Here is a 21,954-nt window from a genome sequence, read left to right on the forward strand (position 1 = left end):
GGTATATTTTACAGTGTACACTCTCAAAAATAAAAGGTGTTGCTGCAGTCCTTTTTAATAATGTGCTTTTAATAACAGGTTTTATTGGTATGTAACTTTAATAAAAGTTATTTATTGGCATCGACTTTTCCAGGAAGGACCATTAGCATGCATGGAACAAAGAGTTGGGTGGGGGGAAAAGTTATTTAATTAAGTAAAATGTTCTTCTCATTGGAAAAAAAGTGGCTTATTAAAGAATTTGTGCTCAGAATTCGGCCTCAGGGGTTAGCGCTGTCGCCTCACAGCAAGAAGGTCGCTGGTTCGAATTCCGGCTGGGTTAGTTGGAGTTTCTGTATGGAGTTTGCATGTTCTCCCCGTGTTGGTGTGGGTTTCCTCCGGGTGCTCCGGTTTCCCCCACAGTCCAAACACATGCGCTATTGGTGATTTGAATAATCTAAATTGGCCGTAGTGTATGTGTGAATGTGAGAGTGTATGGGTGTTTCCCAATACTGGCTTGCAGCTGGAAGGGCATCCACTGTGTAAAACATATGCTGGAATAGTTTAGAAAACTTTAGTAGAATACTTTAGTAGAAAGGGCATTTCACTGTAATGCCCTTCCTTGGTTCATTCATTCATTTCCTTCTGCTTAGTCTCTTGTTTATCAGGGCTGAATGAACCACCAACTATTCCAGCACATGTTTTACAAAGCGGATGCCCTTCCAGCTGCAACCCAGTACTGGGAAACCCCCATACACTCTCGCATTCACACACACTCATACACTACAGCCATTTTAGTTTATCCAATTGCCCAAAGCACATGGACTCGAACCAGTGAGCTTCTTGTTGTGAGGCAAAAGTGCTAACCACTGAGACAGCATGCAGCCCTCTTTCAAAACAGATCTATGAAACATTGACCAAAATTGTAAAAGTCTGTTTAAAACCTTTTTAAAGCCTGGAAAAACTATTCAAAACACCTTTAGTGTGTATATACAGTTGAAGTCAGAATTATTAGCCCCCCTTTGAGTTTTTTTTCTTTTTTAATATTTCCCAAAGCAAGGTGGCCTTGGTCAACCCATGATTAATTCATCCTCACAAACAGCATGGTTGGGATGAGGCTCCAAGGTGGCAAACACTCGGTCATTTGTAGAGTGGGCGATTGGGCAGCTGAAATGCCGGTGGTGCTGCCTTGATAAGAGCGGAAGGGTGCTGCTTTACCACAAACAAAGTGTTCCTCTAATACATTGGTGTCTCCCACAGACACGGATACTACTCCAGACAGTAAAGTGTCGCCCACAATTGAGGTAATTCTCGCCTGTTCGGTGCACACTTTGACGGTGCGCCGCTGTTCTCCTCTTAACCTGCACCTTTACATGGGACCATTTCTTTTTTAATTCACTCACAGTGCGATGTTCAGACCCCACTGCATTACCGCGTCAGCTAAACTCTCCCACTCTATTTTCTCTTTTGTTATTAATTCTGGAGGACCAACTAGCAAATAACACAGTTTTTCTCCTGTCTAACTCCGATAGGAGCACCTCCAATTTACATTCTGTGAAGTTTCTCTTTTTGCTTGCTTCTGCCATTGCTTTTTCGTTTGGTTTTGCGCTCAGTTTCACGTTAATTCGGATATACAAAGAGAATATGCGTGGGATTCCGCGTAAGTAGTGTTTCATACATCTGAATTTTTTACTGCGTACACACATTTACAGCTTTGTCCGTACGCAATGTTTTAGTATTGATTCAACGCAAGTCTTTGTACATGAGGCCCCAGGACCTTAAGTATGGTGAGAGTGAATGAATAACAGCTTCTAAAATTGTCTGAGAGGCATCCCAGTTTTGCCCAGTAGACCTATCTTGTGTTTTATTCGCTAATTTAAGCTGTTTTTTTAAAAGATAAATATAATTTATTAAACAACATTTTTTGTAATACTTCATATTACCTTCATATTAGCTTATATTATCTGATAAGCTTTTTATATTATTGGACAATGCACAGGATCTTGAGGTTTCATAATGTTTTACACTACATTACTTGAATCTACCAAGCTTAGTTTACAATGTTTACATTGCTCTACTTACATTAAATTTAAAACCCAAATATCAGAAATGACAACAGATTGTTAAGATTTAATTAATGTCAGTTTTAATGTTATGGATTAATGCGCTTACATGACAGATTTCATTCATTCATTTTCCTTCTGCTTTTTCCCTGGTTTATCACAGCGGAATGAACCGCCACTTACCTGACAAATTTATACATTTTTAATTTCAGGTGTTTTATGTTTGGTAAAATAATTTCTAAAAGCATCTTTAGTGATTTTTCAGCTAATTCTTGTCCCAATAAGTGGATTTAGAGGTTTTGACGAAAAAGAAAATCTACCTTGTCTAAAGAATTGTCTAAAGTGGCATTTTTGAAAAACAGTTATTTTATTTACTAGCTAATAACCTTATCATTACCTATTAAATGAAACTTCTGAACCTAATTATAGGAGCCTGATAGAAAATGCTCATTTACAAGAAAAGAGGTCTGATGGATTCAGAAGGTTTTGCATCTGAACTCTTCATTTATTTGAATACTTATTGTATGTAGTTTCAAATGAAATTACTACTCTAGTCATTATTGCTTTTATTACTACCATTAATAATAATAATTCATTCATTCATTTTCATTTCAGCTTAGTCCCTTTCTTAATCTGGGGTCGCCACAACGGAATGAACCGCCAACTTATCCAGCATATGTTTTACGCAGCGGATTCCCTTCCAGCTGCAACCCATCACTGGGATATAATAATAATAATAATATTAACAACAATAATAATTAATATTAGAGTGATTTCTGAAGGATCATGTGTCACGGATTGGCCAGGCTCTTCCACCAGCATCACGCAACGATCACCTTCACCTGAGTATTAACCACACACAGCTGCACCCAATCACTCCTATTCACTATATAAGCACACACCTCACTTCAGTCAGTGTCCGGTCTCGTTCCCACGAAGCGGACTCATAGCGAGTACCTCCTGGTAGTCACTAGCACATTTATCTAATCTCTTGAACTTACCTGATCTCTGTTTCGTTCCAGTCTGTCCAGTGTTCCCGGTGTCCTGTCTATATTGAGTGTGTCGTCAGTCTGTCTTCCCCGCAAGCCCTCTGGTGTGTGCATTCGGTCTCCCTCAGTGTCTGTCATCCATCCTGCTCCGAAGAAGGAATATCAGCTCAACCATACTACATTCACATCCCCATTGTTATCCTTGTGTGCTCCGCTGCTGTAATAAACATCTTTCATCATATACTCACCTAACTTGTCCGTCTGCTTCCCTAACATCATGTGACTAAACATTGAAGTAATGAAGCTGAATATTCATCATTAAAATCACTGGAATAAATGATTAAATTGAATGATAATAGTGTAATAACGAATAAGATGATTATAGTGTAATAACGTTTCACAATTTTACAATCTGTACTGTATTTTTTATTAAATAAATGCAGCATTGGTGAGCAAGAGAAGCTAATTTTAAACCATTTAAAAAATCCTACTGACCCCAAACTTTTGACCGCTAGTGTATATACAGACAGACACACACAAAGGGTTTTGAATGGAATTTATCCAGGACCATATTCAATTGAGACCCAAATGAAATGAATGTATGTTTCTGATTCTTAAAAATAAGCAACATCATACATTCTCCTTTTTAATTATTGAATACAGCATTTCTTTTTACGAATGATCATAATTTAATGATGTTTTCCACAAGCAAACAGTCATGAATTAATAAAAGTCACCACAAAGTGGCAGTAGAGAAGAAAAATACCCTCATTAAAAGGTCCGTTCTGAGAAAGAGAGAAAAACAAAGAGAGAAAGAGAGAGAATGTAAAACTGTTTTCCAAAAAAGTAACCATGTGCCTCCCTCTCTTTATTCCAGATGAACCCCCGTTTTCATGCAAGACCCAAACACCACCAGACCGAGTCAAATGATTTGCTGAAGTTTTCAAACTAACCCAAGTGCACACACACACATACACGTGTCAGGGCCTGAAACACATCTGCAGCAGTATATTAGAGTTATCTGACTGAGGACTGGAGCTCCAGACTGACAGACTTCATCCAGCCTGGATGGATCAGAGGCTCCAGAGGACATCGTCTCTATTAAAGCTGGATGTCTTGCTGCTGAGGCTGTTTTTGCATTGACTTGTGCAAGGGTTGCAATTACCAAACTGGAATAATGTCCTTGGAGTGGCTTGGAGGCTTGTTTGTGATGCTCATCCTGAGGCTCAGCTCTTGTGCTGGACAGAGCTATGAACGCTGGGAAGCCGGATCCTCATGCTATGGAGGCTTTGACCTCTACTTTGTGCTGGACAAGTGAGTTTTTTCTTTTATTTCCATAAGTTCTAAGAGTGTGTGATGGATGATGGATGATGAAAAGAGATGAACCAGCCAGCACTAAAGGAGCATCATTACAATCTTGCACATAGCATATCATACAGTATGTAACATATAGGGTTTGCATGCATACATATTGATGGAGTGATGCATCTACAGCCTAAAGGACTTTGATATATATAATTTGCCTTTCATTTATAATATGCAGAGCATCTCTAAGGGTCGTCATGTATAAACATGGCAATTTTAAAGAAACCTTGAAAAGATAACTCACTTGCTATTTAAGTACAGCGGAAGGCAAATTTATTAGCGCTCCTGACAGATTTTATTTTTCTAAATATTTTTCAAGAGCAACGACATTTTCACAGTATTTCCTATAATATATATTTTTAATTTATCAATATTTTTAAAGTTCGGCTGAAATAAAAACAGTTTTATTTATTTATTTTAATAATCATTTTTACGATCAATATTATAAGCCCCCCTTAAGAATAAATTCCCCCCTTATTATCTACAGAACAAACCACTGTGTCCAATGACTTGCCTAATTATCCTAATCAACCTTCAGTAGTTAAGACTTTAAGCGGAATACTAGTATATTGGATAATAACTAGTAAAATATTATGTACTGTCATCATGGCAAAGTAAAATAGTGAAACTAGTAGGTTTAACAGTGAGTTAAAAATGTTCACTCTGTAAAACATCACTTAAAAGAATTTAAATACCACAAAACAGGCTAATGATTCAGCCTTCTAGGCTGTAAGGACACTGCCGCTCTCCAATTGCATTGTTAATAGCAATGAGCTGGCATATGGAACCATTTACCATAAAAATAGTGAGTATGAAGACAACAACCAACCTCCGGAAAACAGAAAGAGCTTGGCAAAGACATGAAGAAAATGAAAAAAACAAAACAAGGGATTGATGAAAGAGATAGCAGAGATTCCTGATTATTATCTTGAGTTCCTCATACTGTAGTTGTAATGCTTCATTTATTCTTTGGGTTTTAGTATATTCAGTAATCAAAAGAGAGATTGGAAAGGAAAACCTTGAGGATTGATGCAGATGATATGAAGATGAAGGTGTGTTTGGTGTTTGGGTTTCTCGTCTGCCGAACCTGTTCACCAGCAGGGCCAGATGGACCAGAGCCTCAGCACCGAGATCTGATCTGAGCACAGATGATATGAAGATGAGAAAGAGATCAGGGGGAGGGAGGGACGCACAGTCTATGCCATTGTTTAGTCATTTTGCATTTAAAAGAACATATAAAGCCAATTTTAAAGGAATTCTCAAGTTGCTTTTGGAAATAAGCTCAATTTAGGTGAAACGGTGCCGCAGTGGGTAGCTTGCTGCAACAAGGTTGCTGGTTCGAGCCTCGGCTCGGTCAGTTGGCATTTTTGTGTGGAGTTTGGATGTTCTCTCTGTGTTCGCATGGGTTTCCTCCAAGTGTTATAGGGGAATTGAATAAATTAAATTGGCCATAGTGTATGAGTGTGAATGAGTGTGTATGGATGTTTCCCAGTACTGGGTTGTGGCTGGAAGGGCATCCGCTGTGTAAAACTTGTGCTGGATAAGTTGGTGGTTCATTCCACTGTGAAGACCCCTGATAAATAAAGGGACTAAGCCGAAGGAAAATGAATGAATGATTGAATAAGCTCATTTTATGAGCCATCTTCAAAAAGTTTATGCCATTTAAATACATTCATCTGATCTCCAGGTCTGGGGGGACCACTTTTAGCTTAGCTTAGCATAAATCATTGAATCAGATTAGACCATTAGCCTTTCTCAAAAATTTTTTTTTAAAGAGTTTTGATAATTTTCCTAAACCTTGCCACTTCTGTAGTTACATCGTGAATTAAGACTGATAGAAAATGAAGTTATCTAGCTAGATATGGCTAGGAACTATACTCTCAGTCTGCCGTAATAGTCAGTGAAATGTGTTGCTGTATTACGTAGCGCCTGAAAATAGCAACATTGTCTTATTCTGAAAACGTAGTGCTATATACATTTCTGGAGATCGCAAATTATTCAATTCAATTCACCTTTATTTGTATAGCGCTTATACAATGTAGATTGTGTCAAAGCAGCTTCACATAAAAGGTCACAGTAAATAGGAACAGTGTAGTTAAGTTTGTAGTGTTTAAGTTCAGTTCAGTTTAGCTCAGTTCAGTGTGGTTTAATAATCACTACTGAGAGTCCAAATATTGAAGAGCAAATCCAACGATGCGCAGCTCTACAGATCCTGAACCATGCAAGCCAGTGGCTCAGTTGGGCACGACCATTTTAATTTCTCCGCTGGCCAAACGTCTTGTGCAGAGCTGCAGTCTCAGTGGCGGAGGCTGGAAGCTGGCCTCAGCGAAGACTCGTCTGTCTCTGGAGCGTCATAGGAAACAGTCTCATGTAGCCATTTATGTAGCCAGAGGAACGTATGACTGCAATTCGTCTTTAGAGCGTATACACTACAGGGCGGTATGACACCGTTTCTTTTCATGCTTACCAGCTGACGCTTACCTTCATATGGACGGCTTTTCCGCTGTTACCAGTTTCTTAAGTAGCTCACCATATACATCTGCGGACCTGAGATGCAGAAAGGAGTTGACCATGACGACGGGGTTAGAGTCTGGCAAAGAACGATTCCAGTAAGACAAAAAAACTGAAGCCAAAAAATAAAATAATGAAGTAAATAACAGGGTGAAAATGTGGTAATATCTGAAAACATGGTAAAAACCAGGCTGACGCAAGGGCTGTTCTTCTTCTGGATTGCTTTTGAAAACTGTTGATTGGGTTTGGGGTCAATCTGTGCTTGTGAAAACACTATCGGTTGGGTTTAGGGAAGGAGGAGGGTGGGCCAGTGATCGGTCAGTCAGTCAGTTATTTGGTCGGTCGGTTGGTCAGTCAGTTGGTCAACAGCAGCCTCTGATGGATTTACGCAAAAACAGCAGGCCTGAATGGCACTCATGAGAGAACTCTGATATCTGAAAAAGCGTACAGTACACAGCGGCCTCTGGCGCATTCGTCAAAACATAAACTGCAAAAAAAACAACAACATACCTTCTAGGCCATATTTGGCGCTCTCCAGAAATGTATATAGGGGTACGTTTTCAGAATGAGCCTAGGTTGAAAAATAGTCTCCCGTATCTATATAGGGTATTTATAAAGATTAATTCTCTATCAGTTTTAGTACATATTACTATACAGAAGAATTAAGCTTTAAATTGAAAACTTTTTAGCAAGATGCTATGGGTCTAATCCGATTCAATGATTTATGCTAAGCTAAGATAAAAAGGCTCCAGCCAGACCAGAAATTGGCTGAATGGGTTCAAGAATGGTAAAACTCACCTGTTTAACTCTAGGGGAGTTTTAAATTGAGTCTATTTCCATAAAAAAAAGTGGAGTGTTTCTTTTAAAACACAAAAAATGAATTCAGAGTGCATTAAGCAAATTAAAAATTCATGCATTTCTGTGCATTCTTCTTTAGGGACAGAATAAAAAATGCTTTTATTTTGCGGGACAACAGCCTAGATTATGAACAGTCTTTTCAGTGATGGTTAAAGGTTCTTGTCTGATGAGGTCATAGCAAAGAGTTGGCTCACAATACAAGTTTCATTTTCCTGTTGGAAGCAGATTGCATGAACAGAGCTGATCTGTCTGGCATTGTCAGATTTCCTTCTCGAAATATCACAATCACCCCACTTAAATCCCTGACAAAGCGCACACTGTTATAAACGGAACATTTTGTCAAATGCAAGAGCGGAATTACTATGAATAGCATGTATTTCGGCCATAGGTCTAAATCTGGACAATTTCATAGATAGAAAGAAATGGCTAGCAATATTAAACCTGAGTTTTTGAGCTAGAATGGCTGAATTTCTTTTGGTAAAATACTCCAAACATCATTTTGTGTACAAATGAGATTTTATTCATTACTTTATTACATTTTTGTGGGTTAGTGGGTCAAAAACAATACGTCCCATTTTGGACTTTGCATTAAATTACATTTAAAGTCTGTGAAATTAAAATGTATGTTTACTTTGCTAGTGTGCATTTTTATTCTTTAGGTAAACGATTAGATTGTGGGGAAAAATATATTTTTTTAGATTCTTAACCACATCTAGGGCTGTGCAATTAATCGAAATCTAATTACGATTTGAAATGTTGAAAATAGCTCATCGCAAGAGGCTACGATATGAAATACATATGTATTATACAATCTCCCCCACCTAAAGCAAATGCGTGACTGCCGACTGTGTGTGACAGTCTTACTAGCCAATTGATTGAGCACACTTTCGTTCTGCCCAATCAGAATTGCACAACCGAACTATGCGGAAAGCTCACAATAAGACAAACAAGCAGGAAAGCGCAGACTAGGATGATAGCATAAGCCGCTCCAGAAGCATTAATAGACAAATTCATATAAAAGAAAAACAGTATGTCTGTAATATGGGCATATTTTGGTTTCAAAGTCACAGACAACCAATAAAAACACATAATTTGTAAGAGCTGTCACAGAATTGTTGCCACAGCATGAGGAAATATAACATCCAGCACCAAAAAATGCATAACGGGGGGCTATATGAGGAGTGTCTTGCTAAAAACTAAAGTAAAAGTATTGCTAATGACACTCAATCTAGTAGCTAGCAACAGCAAAGTACAATTTGAGAGTTGTTTGCAGCTGTTACACCATATGAAAAAACATCACAAAGATAACGAATGCCATAAATCCTGTATGCTCTAGAGAAAAATGAGTGTTTAATTTCTGAATATTTATAAACAAATTTGCATACAAGTTAGAGTTAGTTAATATCTTTTCAGTTTCTTTTTAACTAACACTCACTGCATTTTAGCAGTAAGAAGCTTTAGAAACCAACATCCCAGTTGCAAGGACAAACCTGTGGACTATTTTCAAAGACGACTCCAAGAGCTGAGGGCATCACAAGTGCATACAATTTGTTAAATGACAGCAATAAAATATTGTTTACTTGTAAGTCTTGGTGATTTTCTTATGATTTATCTGTCACTACTTGTTAACAAATAAATACAAATTAATTATAATTCCCAAAATTATATTATAGTTCCTAAAAATTTGGGTCGCGGCTTGATGACCATGTATAAATGTGGGTCCCATGGCCAAACCAGTTGAGAACCACTGATCTAGTGTATATATTATACATAAACATTCATTCATTCATTTTCTTTTCGGCTTAGTCCCTTTATTAATCCGGGGTCGCCACAGTGGAATGAACCGCCAACTTATCCAGCACATGTTTAACGCAGCGGATGCCCTTCCAGCTGCAACCCATCTCTGGGAAACATCCATACACACTCATACACTACGGACAATTTTGCCTACCCAATTCACCTGTACCACATGTCTTTGCACTGTGGGGGGAAACCGGAGCACCCGGAGGAAACCCACGCGAATGCAGGGAGAACATGCAAACTCCACACAGAAATGTAACTGACCCAGCCAAGGCCCGAACCAGCGCACTTCTTGCAAGCAAGACTTTCTCTAGAAGATTATAGGAAATACTGTGAAAATGTCCTTGCTCTGTAAAATATCACTTAAATAAATAATTCTAATTTGACAGGAGGGCTAATAATTTTGCCGTCAGCTGCACTTAAATAGCAAGGTAATAAAAAATGTTGACAAAATCAAAATAAAAGTTCCTTTAAAAATGGCCGACCCTTTGAGATGTTCTGCAGAATATAAATAAATGCAAATGAGACATTCCCTTAAGTCCTTTAGGTTGCAGATGCATCACTCCATTAATATGGAAACATGCAAAATCCATATTTAATATATGATTTGCTATATGAGAGATTGTAATGATGCTTTTCTATTGCTGGCTGGTTCATTTCTTTTCTGATTCATATATTCCTCTCTTCATTACACCATAGAGGCGGTTCATTCCGCTGTGGCGACCCCGGATTAATAAAGTGACTAAGCCGAAAAGAAAATGAATGAATGAAGTACACCATAGACACGGTGCACCATGAATTGAGCCAAAAACAACATACTTATTCTGAATATTATTTATTTATACACTGTAAAACCCAACAGTCAAATGAAATGAGTGTAGTTAACTCAAAATGTACTGAAAGTTAATTCTACTCATTTGAAAAGAGTTTTAAACTCGGTGTTTAAGGTAATGAGTTAATTAAATACCTCATTCATTTAAATGGAGTAAGTTCACAGTACTCATATAGATTAGTTTTTTTTTTACTCAAATGGTTTGCTGCAATCGGTTTCCTCAAACGGTTTGAGTTGCCTTCACTTATTGGGTTTTACAGTACTCAGTTGGTTTGAGTTCTCTTCATTTATTGGGTTTTACTGAGCTCAAATTGCTTCATTTACTCAAATGAATTAAGTTCACAGTATTCATTAGTATTAGTTTTTGAACTTAAAAGGTTTGTTTTTCCCAAATGGTTTGAGTTACCTTAACTTATTGGGTTTAACAGTGTATGAACTTTATTTATTTTAATTTAATTTAAGATTATTAAAAACTTGTTGGTGACATGAGTAAAATTCAATTGTTTTAAGTATTATGGCAAGGTTGGGTGTTTATTTTTTTATAAAATGTAGGTTAAGGTTAATTTCATTAACATTAGGTATGTGTCTGCTTTGTGATTCCTAAATAGACACTTTTAATTTGTCATCAGATGATTGTTGTCCTGCTTGACAAGATGTTTTTTTATATATAAATCATTTAAGACACATAGGGCGGAACGGTGGCTCAGCACTGTCACCTCACAGCAAGAAGGTTACTGGTTTGAGTCCTGGCTGGGTCAGTTGGCATTTCTGTGTGGAGTTTGTATGTTCTCCCGTTGCTGGTGTGGGTTTCTTCTGGGTAATCTCTGGGTTTCCCCCACATTCCAAACACGTGTTGTAGGTGAATTGGGTAAACTAAATTGGTCGTAGTGTATGAATGCGAGAGTGTGGATGAGTGTGTATAGGTGTTTCCTAGAACTAGGTTACAGCTGGAAGAGCATTCTTTGTGTAAAACATATGCTGGAATAGTTGACGGTTCATTCCACTGTGGCAACCTTAAATAGAAACTAAGCTGAAGGAAAATGAATGAATGAAATAAGACCACATAAACAGTCTTGTCCGAGTGTCATTTTGGGTCTCTGCTTTCGGTCTCGACGTGACAATTTTAATTTCCAATGTATTAAACCTGATAAAGTACTGAACCACAGATTGGCAAGTGGTTCAGCATTTTGAAAAACATTCAGAAATCTTTCTGTGTCATCTCATTAAAATGAATAGCCAGCTTTTTGGCCCAACAGGAAACCCTTGAGGCCAAGATAGTCAGGATTCCAGCCTCACACTCACCTCCTACTTGTCAAAACATTAGAAAAAATATGGATTTCAAACTGAATGAGTTAGTATTAAACCCATTAATAGTCTTTTGTTTACTGCATTATTCTTCTCTGCATTTCTAGCTTGCTTTCTGAACACGGCATACTGGAAATATATATATATTTTTTGTCGGATAGAAGCATCTGCTAAAATCATAAATGCAAATAAATGTGAATTTAAGATGTCCCATTGTGGCCTGGGTCTCAGACGTCAAAATTCCAGACAAAACCTCAACATATTTCCAAAACATTAAAGGGACAGTTCACCCAAAAATGAAAATTCTTTCTTAATTTACTCATCCTTTACTTGTTTCAAACATGTTTGACTTCCTTTTTGTCCTGTTAAACACAAAATAGTATACACTACCTGGCAAAAGTCCTGTCGCCTATCTAAGTTTGAAAAACAACAAATAATAACTCGACTACTAGTTGATCATTTGGTATCAGAAGTGGCTTATATAAAAGGCAAAGGCCTCTAGATTACACTTATTTTACTAAAATAAAATACGATCATGGCTTGATTTTTAATGATTTCATTAGGACAGTAAGGTCTGACTTTGCTTTGACAAAAGTCTTGTCACTTAACAGAAATAATGTCCAGTATAGAATATGTGGTCATGCTGCAGTGGAAACAGAATGAATATTGTGTCTGACTCCATCATGAGCTTGGAGGACTGCATCCATACATCTCTGCAATGACTCAAATCACTGATTAATAAAGTCATCTGAAATGGCAAAGAAAGCGTTCTTGCAGGACTCCCAGAGTTCATCAAGATTCTTTGAATTCATCTTCAATGCCTCCTCCTTCATCTTATCCCAGACATGCTCAATAATGTTCATCTCTGGTGACTGGGCAGGCCAATCCTGGAGCAGCTTGATCTTCTTTGCTTTCAGGAGCTTTGATGTGGAGGCTGAAGTATGAGGAGCGCTATCCTGCTGGAGAATTTGCCCTCTCCTGTGGTTTGTAATGTAATGGGCAGCACAAATGTCTTGATACCTCAGGCTGTTGATGTTGATCATCCACTCTGTAGATCTCTCGCACGCCCCCATACTGAATGTAACCCCAAACCATGATTTTTTCCTTCACCAAACTTGACTGATTTCTATGAGAATCTTGGCTTCATGAGGGTTCCAGTAGGGATCTGCAGTATTTGTGATGATTGGGATGCAGTTCAACAGATGATTCATCTGAAAAATCTGCCACTTTTCCAAATGATCATCTATAAGTCAAGTTATTATTTGATTATCTTACAACTGGAATCAAAACCAAGACTTTTGTCAGGTAGTGTATATTGAAGAAAACTGAAATCCTGTAAACACTGACCTTAATAGTATTGGTTCTTCCTTCTATGAAAGTCAATGGCATTTTCAGCATTCTTCGAAATATATTCTTTGTGTTGAACAGCTGAAAGAAACTCCTAAAGGTTTGGAACCATTTGAGGTAGAGTAAATAGTGAAGCATTGGAAAGTGTTTTGAATGAGTGCAGTAAATTGTGTCTTATATTTTAAAGATTGTCTTTGAGTTCTATCTGAATGGAAGCATTGAAAAGCTTATCCTTGGTCTGATCTGGGCTCTAAATCTACATGCAAGGGAAATAAAAGCATACCTCTGTTAAATAACAGCTTCAAAGACAATAATAGCACAATAGACTGTCCACATTCTCAGCATCTGTTGAAAGGATCATGACTGAATTAGCAGCGCTGCTGTGTTTGTGTGGGTTAAAGGAAAGCTTATACTGACTTTGGAAGGCTTCAACGTCTCTTACGTAAGCTTAACATTCTTCTCTGATTTGTCTCCACCACAATTGGCCGACCAGATGAGCTATTACACAAGCTGAGCCATTAAAAAAGGCCAGTTAACAAAGCGACTAGCTGCTCAGATATGATTCTCGGTGTCAGAAGAGTACTTTTTAAGACACTTCTGGGCAGGGACATGCATGAGATAATCCTTAAATAGGATGAAAAGGTGGATGTAATTTCAGTGAAAAATCACCACCACAATATATGACCCGTCTTAATCCTGCTGTGGGTTCTTCTAAATTTTTTCAACTGGTTGGTATGTTAGCGTTGCACACTGTAAAAAATTATATAATCAATTATTCCTGACAGCATGTGTTTTTAGGTCATTGTAACTTATTAAACTAAGTTAATTATGTTCTAGCTTAATTTTATATGTTGCACAAGCTGTTTTAAGTCAATTTAACACAATATAAGTTCAATGGACTCATAAGGTTAATTTGATTCAACTTAAAAATTTAAGGCAAGGATTTTTTTTTACAGTGCAGATGATTTAAAAGACCTTTCGTATTTATATATATATGCACTGTAAAAAAAAAAGCTGGGTTCCACACAATAGATTTGTGTAAGGACAACATGAAGGAATTAAGTTAACTTATTAGTTTTTAACAAATGTAAGTGGATTGAACATAAACAAAAGAAAACTCAAGAATTGTGTTGATTCAGCTCATTTAAAATTAGTAGATTGAGCAAACAGCAAACATACACTGAAAAAAATGATTCATTTGATTTGCTCAATTTTTTAAGGCACTGGTTGCAAACTAAATATAAATACAGTTGAAGTCAGAATTATTATCCCCCTTTGGTTTTTATTTCTTTTTTAAATATTTCCCAAATGATGTTTAACAGAGCAAGGAAATTTTCACAGTATGTCTGATAATATTTTTTCTTCTGTAGAAAGTTTTATTTGTTTTATTTCGGCTAGAATAAAAGCAGTTTTTAATTTTTTAAAACCAATTAAAGGTCAAAGTTATTAGCCTCTTTAAGCTAGAGTTTTTTTTTTCGATAGTCTACAGAACAAACCATCGTTATACAATAACTTGCCTAATTACTATAACCTGCCTAGTTAACCTAATTAACATAGTTAAGCCTTTAAATGTTACTTTAAGATGAATGCTAATGTCTTGAAAAATATCTAGTAATTTAGGTGGATTAAACATGAAACAATTAGATTGTCCCAAAGAAAACTCAAGAAACCAACTGAGTACTGTAAAAGCCAACGAGTTTAGGTAACTCAAATCCTTATGAGTACTGTGAACTTACTCAATTTAAGTTGTTTATGTTGTTTATTGTTTATTGTTTATTACTCAAATTAAGAATTAATGCAGTATTTAATTAACTCAATACCTTCAACACTCAGTTTAAAACTCTTTTCAAATGAGTAGAATTAACTTTCAGTATATTTTGAGTTAACTACACTCATTCGATAAAGTTGACTGTTGGGTTTTACAGTGAATGTAGTGGTTGCAAACTACATATAAATATTCGGGCTGAATTTAAACAAACAAATTAAGCTAAACATTACTAAACTTAATTTGTTTGTTTAAATTCAGCCCATATCAATTGTTTGCAACCATTTGATTACCTTAAAAAAATTGTAATTCCAATTGATAATTTTTTTCAGTACATTCTTTCAGTACACTTACTGTTAATCTCAACTCAATTTTTGATTAGTAATATGCATTGCTAGGACCTTTAAAGGCAATTTTTTTAACTTTCAGATTCCAGATTTTCAAATTTTTGTTTTGTATCTTGTCCAAATATTGTCCTATAGTACGGAGACCCGGAACGGACATGATGGTGAGGAAAAAACTGGGCGGGAGAAAATAAATAAATAAATAAATAAAAACAAATATATATATATAAATATATATATATATATATATATATATATATATAAATATATATATATATATAAAAATATATATATATATAAAAATATATATATATATATATTTATATTTATATGTATATATATATATATATATATATATATATATATATATATATATATATATATATATATATATATATATATATATATATATATATATATATATATACACATTAGTTTTTTGCATTCCCTCGCAAAGATGCTTTGCACTCTCTCGGAAAACTGTTGTTCCACAAACACATCCTGTTCACTTCATAGAGACCATGTCAACTCTCCCGTTTTTGCCAGTATTCCCCATATTTTATCATCCTACTATTAAGTATTTTCCTACATTTTTTTAATCTAATGTAGGTAAGATCAATATAAATATGTCTGCATTCACTTTCTTTCCATTAAAGCTGAGTGTCGATCATTGCCCTTCATATGCAACTTCTGAATCAGTGAATGCATAAGCGCTGACTGACGGATGCGCTCCGTATGATAAACTGATCTACGATCAGCTTCTGTACACGCCATTTAAAGTGACACCTTTGTTATCAAACAAGCGAAGAGCAGCAAACGAATCTCCCGTTTTGTTTCATTTGATGACAGAGGTGTCACTGTAGAATGCACAGATCTGTAATGAAAGCTTTTGATTGCTTTAGTAACTGTTTGTGCTCATTTAAGAGAAAATAAGTTGTGTTTAAAATACACACCTAAACACACACCCGAATCCCAAAGTGTCCTGCACTTTCGCTCCTCTTTAAAGGGCGTGTACAGAAGCTGCTGTTGGATCAGTTTATCAAACGGAGCACATCCATCAGTCAGCGCTCATACATGCAATCACTGATTCAGAGGGTGAATATGAAGAGCGACGATCAACGCTCAGGTCTTTACACTGGCTCCCAGTTACATTCAGAATAGATTTTAAAGTATTATTACTGGTCTATAAATCACTAAATGGCCTAGGACCTCAATACATTATAGATATGCTCACTGAATACAAACCTAACAGATCACTCAGATCTTTAGGATCACATAAACTAGAAATTCCAAGAGTTCAGTCAAAGCAGGGTGAATCGGCTTTCAGCTACTACGCCCCTCGCTGCTGGAATCAGCTTCCAGAAATGATCAGATGTGCCCCAACATTAGGCAAATTCAAATCAAGACTGAAAACACATCTGTTTAGCTGTGCCTTTACTGAATGAGCACTGTGCTACGTCCCACAGATCGAACTATTGTGTTTTTCTCTTCTTTTTAATTCTTTTATAACACATTTGATCTGCTTTTATGCTTATTTATTTTATTTAAAAAAAAATATTTAGCATCTTTATTATTTGTTTTTATTTCTCTTATACTTGTTTCTTTTATTCCTGTTTATGTAAAGCACTTTGAATTGCCACTGTGTATGAAATGTGCTATATAAATAAACTTGCCTTGCCTTGCCTCAGCTTTAATGGAAAGAAGTGAATGCAGACATTTTTATATTAATCTCAACATTAAAAATATGGGAGAATTATGAGAAAATACTAATTATTAGGATGATAGCAGGATAAATACGGGCAAATCCCTGCAAAAACGGGAGGGTTGCATGTATGAAGAGAACAGGAAGTGTTTGTGGAATAATAAATAATTATTTGCGAGAGAACGCAAAAACTCACTTTCCTGTCACTGTTTTATTATCTTCCACCCAGTTTTGTTCCCTCACAATCACGTCCCTTCTGGGTCTCCTTACTATCCTAACAAAGTATACATAAATGAAAAGGTTATTAATTAAATTGTAATTCATTTGCAGAAATATAATAATTTTTTTTTAATTGACACTTTTTTCCCCAAAAAATTTTACAAGAGACATTTAACAAAACAAGGACTTTTTACAGTATTTTCTACTAAATGTTTTCTTCTGGAAATGCTTTCTCATGGTTTGGCTGGAATAAAAGCTGTTTTATTTATTTATTTTTTTATTCTTTATCAATTCTTATGGTCAATATCATTTAAAGTCTTAATCCTGCTGTGGGTTTAAACATTCTTCAAGTCTAAAAGCAGGGTACATTAAAAAATTGATTGTAGAAAAAAGTAATTGTGTGCAACCCAGCATTTTTTACAGCATATGTTTGCATCGCAGATGATGTAGGACCTCAGAGAGACTTCACAAATCACACACCATCTGAAAACAGACAGACAGATGATGATCTCTGAGATTTCAAACACACTTCTGAGGTCTTGCAATGCTCAGTGTCATAATGCCAGAAGGTGTTTTTAATAAAATTCCACCTTTAAGATTGCATTCACTGACGAAGACCTTAACAAAGCACTGAAAATGTTGCAAAATGAATCACACACTGAGAAATAAAGGTTACTATTCTTCAGAACTAATATGCACCTTTAAGGTAATAATATGGTACACTTTTGAAAGGATGGCAGCTGTTGTACTTTTATTTCTGAGAATGTATAAGTGTTATTCAAATCTTTTGCTGTCTTTCTGACTGGTCTAAAAAGAATTACAGGCATTCGGGCTTGGAATTTATCTAGCAAATAATTATCAGGAAAAATGCATTTGCTTTTTACTAATAAAAAGGCTAACTAAAAAAGTTTTAATTGCAATAACACCACTAAAACAAGGTTTATATGCGGATGCCACTGAAAATACAGTTAAAAACAAAATGTGTAATCTTTTTCGAAATAAGTGCCATTTTTCAACATAATAGTTTTAATAACTAATTTCTAATCACATATTATTCAGACAGTACATAATAATTTACCAGTTATTTTTGCAAGATACTAATATTCAGCTTAAATAGAGTTAACTAGGCAAGGCTAGGGTGGGCGATATGACCTAAAATTAATATCATGGTATTTTTCATCTTTTGAACAGTGACGGTATAATATCATGGTATTACTTTAAATAGCAAAATAATATACATTTCAAGGAAGAACGGACAAAAGAAAGTCTCACTTCTATCACTCTTTAAAAGTTTTGGTTTGGGTCATTGTAAATGCTGAGTCTCGTTATGAGCTGATCTTCATTTCTCTGTGTTGGTGGAATAAAGCAGGCGAGTCAGCCGTAGTTTCAGTGTAAACTTAGTAAAGGTGAGTTTCTTTGGCGATGATGTGTACAGTATTAGACTTTATATTTAGCGGACATTTGCGCTGAACACGCGGTAATTGCAACGCATCAAGATTCAGGCACCTTCTCCGAAAACACTCGATTGATCTCAGCTGGCGGATCAACATTTACCTCATGTCATGATCGCTGTCATCTGCGCCATTATTATTATTATAACTTTAGGTGAGGTTTGCAAACCTGTGGACTTTTCACTCTTTAGCCGTTTGCATTTCCTGCAGTAACAAAAGCTCCCTGTTATCTGACAGCGGGAAGCGTTGAGTGACTGACAGCTAATACGAACCAATACAGCTGCAGGGTAGAGCGATTCAGCAAGTTTTTAGAGAAAATCTAATCAGATTGCACTACAACCATTATATTCAGACGCACAAATGCTCCCAAATATATTATGAGGGCGCATAGATTAAATTTCGGGCACTCATGCGACCAAAATGGTTGCAATTTCGAGCCCTGTAGTATAAGGACATGTATTCAGACCACAACTGAACGTTTGAAGAAAATTGAATGCCTTATTATTTAGAATTAGCTATTATTGATGTAAATGCAGCCGTTCAAGGCGCATAATTGATTTATTACGGTATTGACGGTATTAGAAAATCCATGTCGTGGCGCAATGTCACACCGGTGATGACTATGACACCGGTGTACCGCCCACCCCTAGCTATTCATATATTCATTTTCCTTCGGCTTAGACTTCAGACTTATTTCAGGGGTCGCCACAGCGGAATGAACCGCCAACTCTTCCGGCATATGTTTTACACAGCGGATACCTGTAACCCAGTACTGGGAAACACCCAGACACACTCATTCACACACATACTCATCCACTATGACCAATTTAGTTCATCCAATTCCCCTATAGTGCATGTGTTTGGACTGTGGGGGAAACCGGAGCACCTGGAGTAAACCCACAACAACACAGGGAGAACATGCAAACATAGAAATGCCAACTGACCCAGCAGGGACTTGAACCAGCAACCTTCTTGCTCTGAGGCGACAGTGCTAGCCACTGTGCCACCCTAGGCAAGGATAATTTCAGTTAGTTAGGCAACTATTTTTTTTTCACACAAAATTACAGACAGCCCTGAGTGAGAAGCAGCCTGCTATTAAAAGTTTTCAATCTGCTGCGTAGCTCCTCCCTCTTTTGAAAAGAGCACAATCTCATTTGAATTTAAAGTGACAGTCACCAAAATGGCACATTTAGGATCAAAGCCTTATGTTGTGTTCACACCAGATGCAGCAAGCGCCGATAAATCGCATTATTTGCACATAAATAGACGTGTGATAATTTTGAGTTTACTCGCTTGATTTGGGCGTCAAATCTGCTTCATTCGCGCATCAAATTCACTTCACAACAGACACGGATTCGCGTGATGGGCAGGGCTTCTGTCTGCCCGGTGACTAAAAGGTCAGTTTCAAACAGTTATAAAACATTATTTGTGTAGTATTTTAAGCTGAAACTTCACACACACACACACACACACACACACACACACACACACACACACACACACACACACACACACACACACACACACATTCTAGGGACATCAAAGAATTATTTTATATCTTGTAAAAAAGGCAGGGTGTGAATTACAGGCGGGTTTGACCCCCCTAAACAACACTTGCTGATCTGTATCTTAAATATTATTTAAAAATAGAAAACAAATATAAATTTGACCACCCCTATAATGGTTCATTCCATTGTGGATGCATAATTAGTCCATGCAACAAAATATTCATTCAGTCTGAAACTGGCAGATCCACAGCACAGATAGACAACGTAAGATAGTTTTCTCAAAAAATAAGGGTTTGTTTCAACATATAGTCTAAAAGTAAATAAATTAGACGCATAGTTTGTATAGTTTCACCTACAGTAACCTCTAAAATAGCTAATCAGAGACTTAAATATGCTTTATTAATAAATTAGACATAAATAAATACTGAAGCATATTTTACACAAACTAACATTACTGGAAAAGTTGACCCCCCCTGATCATCAATGTATAATTCGTACCCAAAAAAATGTTTATTAATAATACTGTAGGTACTATTAGGGTAAGACTCAGGTAAGAGAGTCCATATTGTCACATTCATTCAGTCATTGTCTTTTCGGCTTGGTCCCTTTATTGATCAGGGGTCGCCACAGCGGAATGAACCACCAACTGTTCCAGCATATGTTTTTTACGCAGCCGATGCCCTTTTAGCTGCAACTCAGTACTGGGAAACACCCATGCACACTCATTTACACACACACTATGGCCAATTTAGTTAATCTAAATCAGCTATAGCGTATTTGTGTTTGGACAGTGGGGGGAACCGGAGCACCCGGAGGAAACCCACAACAACACGGGGAGAACATGCAAACTCCACACAGAAATGCCAACTGACCCAGCTGCATTCCCTGTTTTGATGTATATCAGAGTGAAACAGCTTCTCTAACAAGAACAAAAGTCAGAGGCTTTATTTTGTCCATGGATGACTGAGAACTGCTTTCTATTGGTGGATCTCGTCTGAGTGACAGGTTGATCACGCCCTCACACCAGCCAACATCAATCAGAAAACAGAAGTTATTTTGATTAAAGATTATGAAGCAATATGAATGAACTAATGTGATGTGCATGGACTGTTGATATAATAATGCCATAATAATGCTGTAATATTCCAATAAAGGGGACCTATTATGCAAAAATCACTTTTATAATGGGTTTAAAGTCTTTGATTGACATTCTCCATTTGTACGTGTCATCAGAGGGGGAAAGCCCCGCCCATTACTGACAATCTCTCCCTAATTAACATAGACAGCCCTAAGTAAGAAGCGGCTGTTTGCCATTAGAGTTTTGAATCTGTCATTATGCTGACAACCTACAGCATCTATACACTGGGGTACCTCAGGGCTCTGTGCTTGGACCACTTCTCTTCTCTATCTACATGGCATCTTTAGGAACAGTCATCCAGAAACATGGTTTTTCCTACCACTGCTATGCTGATGACACCCAGCTATACCTCTCTTTCCACCCTGATGATCCCTCGGTTCCAGCTCGCATTTCAGCCTGCCTGTCAGACATTTCACTCTGGATGCAAGATCATCATCTCCAGCTTAACCTCATGAAAACGGAAATGCTTGAAGTCTCTGCCAACCCGACCCTTCACCATAACTTTTCAATCCAGATGGATGGAGCAACCATCACTGCATCCAAAATGGTAAAAAGCCTTGGAGTTACGATTGATGACCAACTGAACTCCTCTGACCACATTTCTAGAACTGCCCGATCTTGCAGATTCGCACTCTACAACATCAGAAAGGTCCGACCCTTCCTATCTGAACATACAGCTCAACTCATTGTTCAAGCTCTTGTCCTCTCCAAACTGGACTATTGCAACTCTCTGCTAGCCGGGCTACCAGCTAGTTCTATCAAACCTCTTCAGCTGCTTCAG

The 21,954-nt window shown here is 36.9% G+C and overlaps 1 protein-coding gene across 1 annotated transcript in view; it reads left to right on the forward strand.

Annotated features, from left to right (window-relative positions):
• Positions 1-3,880: 3,880 nt before the first annotated feature.
• The window catches only part of antxr1b (ANTXR cell adhesion molecule 1b), a 79,181-nt gene continuing 61,107 nt past the window's right edge, over positions 3,881-21,954 (forward strand). Inside the window, 1 exon segment of the mRNA XM_056466237.1 lies at positions 3,881-4,342. Coding sequence (XP_056322212.1) covers positions 4,206-4,342 — 137 coding nt within the window. The 5' untranslated portion in view covers positions 3,881-4,205.

The sequence above is a fragment of the Danio aesculapii genome, chromosome 10 (genome assembly GCF_903798145.1).
Source record: "Danio aesculapii chromosome 10, fDanAes4.1, whole genome shotgun sequence".
Lineage (NCBI taxonomy): Eukaryota > Metazoa > Chordata > Actinopteri > Cypriniformes > Danionidae > Danio > Danio aesculapii.